This window comes from Lampris incognitus, chromosome 19 (genome assembly GCF_029633865.1).
Source record: "Lampris incognitus isolate fLamInc1 chromosome 19, fLamInc1.hap2, whole genome shotgun sequence".
Lineage (NCBI taxonomy): Eukaryota > Metazoa > Chordata > Actinopteri > Lampriformes > Lampridae > Lampris > Lampris incognitus.
Window position 1 is genome coordinate 252,054 of NC_079229.1, and position 6,000 is coordinate 258,053.

Consider the following 6,000-nt stretch of genomic DNA (forward strand, 5'->3'; position numbering starts at 1 on the left):
CACCTGTGGATAAGCTGTGCGGTTTGGACACTTCTCCCTGCCAAGATACTCTAAATTCTAAAAGATCTCCATGAGAGGTAGGACTTGAACCACCGGAGGGCAGTTCCTGAGATACCAAGCTCAGTGAGTGTGGAGAGGAGGATTTGGTGGTTAACTGTGTCAAAGGCAGCTGACAGATCTAACTAGCAGCAATAAAGCTGAGGACTGACCAGCAGCTCTAGCCAAATGTAATGATTATTTTACCGACAGGAGTGTAGTCTCGGTAGAATGACCCCACTTAAGGCCAGACTGATTTGGATCATACATACACTACCGTTCAAAAGTTTGGGATCACCCAAACAATTTTGTGTTTTCCATGAAAAGTCACACTTATTCACCACCATATGTTGTGAAATGAATAGAAAATAGAGTCAAGACATTGACAAGGTTAGAAATAATGATTTGTATTTGAAATAAGATTTTTTTTACATCAAACTTTGCTTTCGTCAAAGAATCCTCCATTTGCAGCAATTACAGCATTGCAGACCTTTGGCATTCTAGCTGTTAATTTGTTGAGGTAATCTGGAGAAATTGCACCCCACGCTTCCAGAAGCAGCTCCCACAAGTTGGATTGGTTGGATGGGCACTTCTTTGAGCAGATTGAGTTTCTGGAGCATCACATTTGTGGGGTCAATTAAACGCTCAAAATGGCCAGAAAAAGAGAACTTTCATCTGAAACTCGACAGTCTATTCTTGTTCTTAGAAATGAAGGCTATTCCATGCGAGAAATTGCTAAGAAATTGACGATTTCCTACACCGGTGTGTACTACTCCCTTCAGAGGACAGCACAAACAGGCTCTAACCAGAGTAGAAAAAGAAGTGGGAGGCCGCGTTGCACAACTGAGCAAGAAGATAAGTACATTAGAGTCTCTAGTTTGAGAAACAGACGCCTCACAGGTCCCCAACTGGCATCTTCATTAAATAGTACCTGTTAGAGCCTGTTTGTGCTGTCCTCTGAAGGGAGTAGTACACACCGGTGTAGGAAATCTTCAATTTCTTAGCAATTTCTCGCATGGAATAGCCTTCATTTCTAAGAACAAGAATAGACTGTCGAGTTTCAGATGAAAGTTCTCTTTTTCTGGCCATTTTGAGCGTTTAATTGACCCCACAAATGTGATGCTCCAGAAACTCAATCTGCTCAAAGAAGTGCCCATCCAACCAATCCAACTTGTGGGAGCTGCTTCTGGAAGCGTGGGGTGCAATTTCTCCAGATTACCTCAACAAATTAACAGCTAGAATGCCAAAGGTCTGCAATGCTGTAATTGCTGCAAATGGAGGATTCTTTGACGAAAGCAAAGTTTGATGTAAAAAAAATCTTATTTCAAATACAAATCATTATTTCTAACCTTGTCAATGTCTTGACTCTATTTTCTATTCATTTCACAACATATGGTGGTGAATAAGTGTGACTTTTCATGGAAAACACGAAATTGTTTGGGTGATCCCAAACTTTTGAACGGTAGTGTATTGTTATCAGAAAGGAATTCAGACTTGCTTAAAGACCATGCACTCAAATATTTTTAAAAGAAAGGGTAGGAGTGAAACCAGTTTGTAATTTTCAACTCAGGCTGTGTTGAGTGTAGGTTTTTTTGAGCAGCGGGGTGACCATTATTGTGGTGTAATCTGCGAATTTCAATATGCTGTTATGATATTTGGCAACACAGTCATGCGCGAACAGACTATACAGTAAGGGACTAAGAAAACAAACCTGCGGTATTCCTGTGTTTAGAACTATGTAGATGAGTAGCTGGTACCTGCTCTCACTGTCTGAGGTCTGCCTGTCAGAAAGTCATACAACCACTTACAGACGGTCCCTAAGCTTGAACACCAATATAGATGGTACAATAGGATTACATGCAGAGCTATAGTTAATAAACGACATTCTGGCATATGTGGGGGGTTTTTCCCTTCAAGGTGTTTTAACACAGTATGTAGAGCCAATGGCACAGCATCTTCCACAGATCTATTTGACCAATAAGCAAACTGTAGTGATCAAAGTTGGCAGGAATGCTAAGATTTATGTATGTCAACTAATTTTTCAAAGCATTTCATTATTACTGAGGTCAAAACAACAGGTCTGTAGTCATTAAGACAGGATACAGCTGATGTTTTTGGGTACCAGCTACCTAAACATTGTTGCAGACAAAGTGCACCCCTTCATGGCAATGGTGTTCCCTGATGGCAGGGGCCTCTTTCAGCAGGATAATACACTCTGCCATACTGCAAAACTGTTGAGGAATGGTTTTAGGAACATCGCAAAGACTTCAAAGTATTTCCTTGGCCTCAAAATTCCCCAGATCTCAATCTGATTGAGCATTTGTGGGATGTGCTGGAAAAACAAGTCCGATCCATGGAGGCTCTACCTTGCAATTTACAGGACTTAAAGGATCTACTGTTAATGTTGTGGTGCCGGATACCAGAGGACACCTTCAGAGGTCTTGTGGAGTCCATGCCTCAATGGGTCAAAGCTGCTTGTCGGTACGAGGGGGGCCCTTACTGTGTGTGTGTTCATTCATTCATCATCAGCCGCTTCTCTGGGGTCGGGTCGTGGGGGCAGCAAGCTAAGTAGGGCACTCCAGACGTCCCTCTCCCCTGCAACGCCCTCCAGCTCCTCCTGGGGGATCCCAAGGCGTTTCCAGGCGAGATTGGACATGTAGCCCCTCCAGTGGGTTCTGGGTCTACCTCGGGGTCTCTTCCCAACTGACTGTGCCCGGTAAACCTCCAAAGAAAGGTGCCCAGGAGGCATCCTAATCAGATGCCTGAACCACCTCAAGTGGCTCCTTTCGATGTGAAGAAGCAGCAGCTCTACTCCAAGCTCCATCCGGATGTCCGAGCTCCTCACCCTATCTCTAAGGCTGAGCCCAGACACCCTACGAAGGAAACTAATTTCAGCCGCTTGTATCTGCGATCTCACCCTTTCGGTCACTACCCAAAGCTCATGATCGTAGGTGAGGGTTGGAACGAAGATTGACTGATAAATTGAGAGCTTTGCCTTCCGACTCAGCTCCCTCTTCACCACAGCGGTCCGGTACAGTGTCCGCATTATGATGCTGCACCAATCCGCCTGTCAATCTCCCGCTTCATCATACCCCTCACTTGTGAACAAGACCCCGGGACAGTTGAACTCCTTCATTTGAGGCAACAACTCATTCCCAACCCGGAGGGAGCAATCCACCATTTTTCGGTAGAGAACCATGGCCTCAGACTTGGAGGTGTTGACTCTCATCCCGGCCATTTCACAGTCAGCTGCAAACCACCCCAGTGCGCACCGAAGGTCGCATTCTGATGAAGCCAACAAAACCACATCATCTGCAAAGAGCAGATATGTAATTCTGAGGTTCTCAAAACGGACACATTCCACACCTTGGCTGCGCCTTGAGATCATGTCCATGACTATCACAAACAGAACCGGAGACAAGGTTCAGATCGGGGAGGCCGTTCCTCCCAATCATGCCCCTCCAAGTTTCTCCATCGTTGCCCACGTGAGCGTTGAAGTCCCAGAACTATAGAGTTCTGAGGTGGAGCCCTATCCAGGACACCACCCAGAGACTCCAAGAAGGCCGAATACTCCAAAGTGCTATTCAATACATAAACACACACAACAGTCAGAGCCTTCCCCCCAGCGACTCGCAGTCCTATTGAGGCGACTGTCTCATTCCCCGCGGAGAACTCCAACACGGCGGGGCTCAACCAGGGACTTGTGAGTATCCTCACACTCACCTGGCGCCTGTCACCTTGGCCAACTCTGTAAAAGTAATGAGTCCAGCCCCTCTCTAGGTGTTAGGCACCAGAGCCCATGCTATGTGTGGAGGTGAGCCAAACTATGTCTCCACCTCCTTCACCAGCTCAGGCTCCTTCTCTGTCAGAGAGGTGACATTCCACGTCCCGGGGACCAATCTGCGATGCCTGCATTACACCCTACCCCAATGCTCATCCCCGCGTGTGGTGGGTCCATGGGGTGGTGGCTCCATGTTGGTTTTTTTCGGGCCTCATGGGCCAAGGTCCAGTATATATATATATATATATATATATATATATATATATATATATATATATATATATATATATATATACACACACACACACACACACACAGCATTAACTTTATAATCTTTGCAGAGTTCCACTTTGGTATGTGCTACAGCAACAGATTGTGGTTGATTTAAAAATGATCATACTGTCCTAAAGTAATATCGTATTCAATTCTTGCTGCTCACTGTAATCAGCTTAATCAAATAACCTGAGTTTGATTTAATTCCTTTAAAATGGATCAGAATTGGTACTAAAGTAATTTTGGAGAAGGCTTGGAAAAAAGGGGGGATGATGCTATATCAACATTAATAACAAAAATGGGATGCTTGCTACATTTGACACACATTTGCTCGTCTCGTTACGGATTGAAATGGAGTGTGACTTGCTCTGCGACATGATTGCATGAGCTGAAGAGATATCACAGTTCTTAAAGCACTGGAGAGTATCTGTACAACTTGAAGGACGAGGGGAAAATCCTCCAGTATTGTTGCTTATTATATGTTGTATGTCACCTCCCACAATTACACAAAACTAAAAACTCCAGTTTATTCTTCTATTCCGAGGTGTTGCTCCATAAACCTTCAAGCAACAAATGCATGATTTAAAACTCAAGATACATTTTACATCTTTAATGCAACTTATGGGTTTAACTTTTGTTGATAGACCCTCCATCTGCGTTCGGTTGTTGTTGTTGTTTTGGTTTTTTTTTGTCATGCCGAGTCCAAAACCACCTAAAATCAGGTATGTAACAAAACAGAATAGGGCTTAGATGTGTGTTGGTACCTGTCTGCTGGCATCTTTAGGGCAGGTCTGTTGCATGGCCCAGGCTGATATGACATTGAAGCCTTTGACTACTACAGAACCAGGTAGTAGGGAGGCCAGGTACTCAGCATTAGACTCTGGGTACTGGTTCACCCTCCTGTTATTGCTCACATCCACAAGGATCTTCCCTGGAGGACATCACAGGATGGGTTAGTGCTTGCCAACTGGTATCCGGTGCTTATCATTCCTAAGTTGGTTGGCTTTGTTCTCCTCACTATATGTTGTATTTATTTGCCTTTTATATTCTGTGGAGTGTTTGTGTGTTTAAATGTTGCCGCTGCTAAACAACAGTTGCCCCTCTGGGGACAAATAAATCCTACTTGACTTGACTTTTTTGGGTTGTATCTAAGCGAACTCTGTGATATAAGTACTATAACTTGCAATGGACTTTTCATATCAATGGTAAATCCCTGTGTTGTACCAGGTATTTACTGTACTATATGTCCTAAGTCCATAAGGTATTACAAGTGTAGCACAATTATCTGATGATATTATTGTGTTTGCTAACAATAGAAAAAGCTAATTTTCAGGATGCGAGACAGCGTTATAATGTAGCAGTGCATTTTATTATTGAGTTACTTAGCTACCTTCCAACAGGTGTTTGAGGTCCCACAGGACTGGGTAGTGCTCTCGGCGTATAGCCATGAACACGATTCCTGCCTTGCTCACAGCGTCCTCGTGGTGCGTCACATCCACAACGTGGGGGAAGAGCTGGGCAGCGTGCCTGGGCTGGCGGCTCCCCACCACCACGTGGAAGCCACAGTAGAGCAGGCGGATGGTCAGGCACTTGGAGAAATCACCTGAGCCCAAAATGGCCACCGTGGGCTTGGCGGGAACAGCGGGGGTAGCAAATGTGGAGTAAGTGGAGGTAGCAGATGTCCCTCCAAAGACTCCCATGTCTCCGGATCCGTTCTTCAAGCCGTTGCAGAGGAACGAAGCCTGCTGGTGGGATTGGCGGTGGGAGGAGGACGAGGCCATGGTGAGGATTGGGCTGCTGCTGCCTCCCATCATAGAGATGGAGTCCATCCTTCCTGCCTCTCGCTCTCTCTCTGTCAGTGTTCTGTGTGGGTAATGAGAGTTTCGAAAAGGGGGGGTGTAAGTTAGCAT

At 45.1% G+C, this 6,000-nt stretch overlaps 1 protein-coding gene across 1 annotated transcript in view; it reads right to left on the reverse strand.

Moving 5' to 3' along the window:
- LOC130129958 (metalloreductase STEAP2-like) overlaps nt 1–5,919 on the reverse strand; it is a 36,846-nt gene extending 30,927 nt beyond the window's left edge. Inside the window, exons 1-2 of the mRNA XM_056299664.1 lie at nt 5,481–5,919; nt 4,855–5,021 (exon numbers count right to left, since the gene is read on the reverse strand). Coding sequence (XP_056155639.1) covers nt 4,855–5,021; nt 5,481–5,919 — 606 coding nt within the window. The remainder of the gene's footprint in view (nt 1–4,854; nt 5,022–5,480) is intronic.
- Between the last annotated feature and the right edge of the window lie 81 nt (nt 5,920–6,000).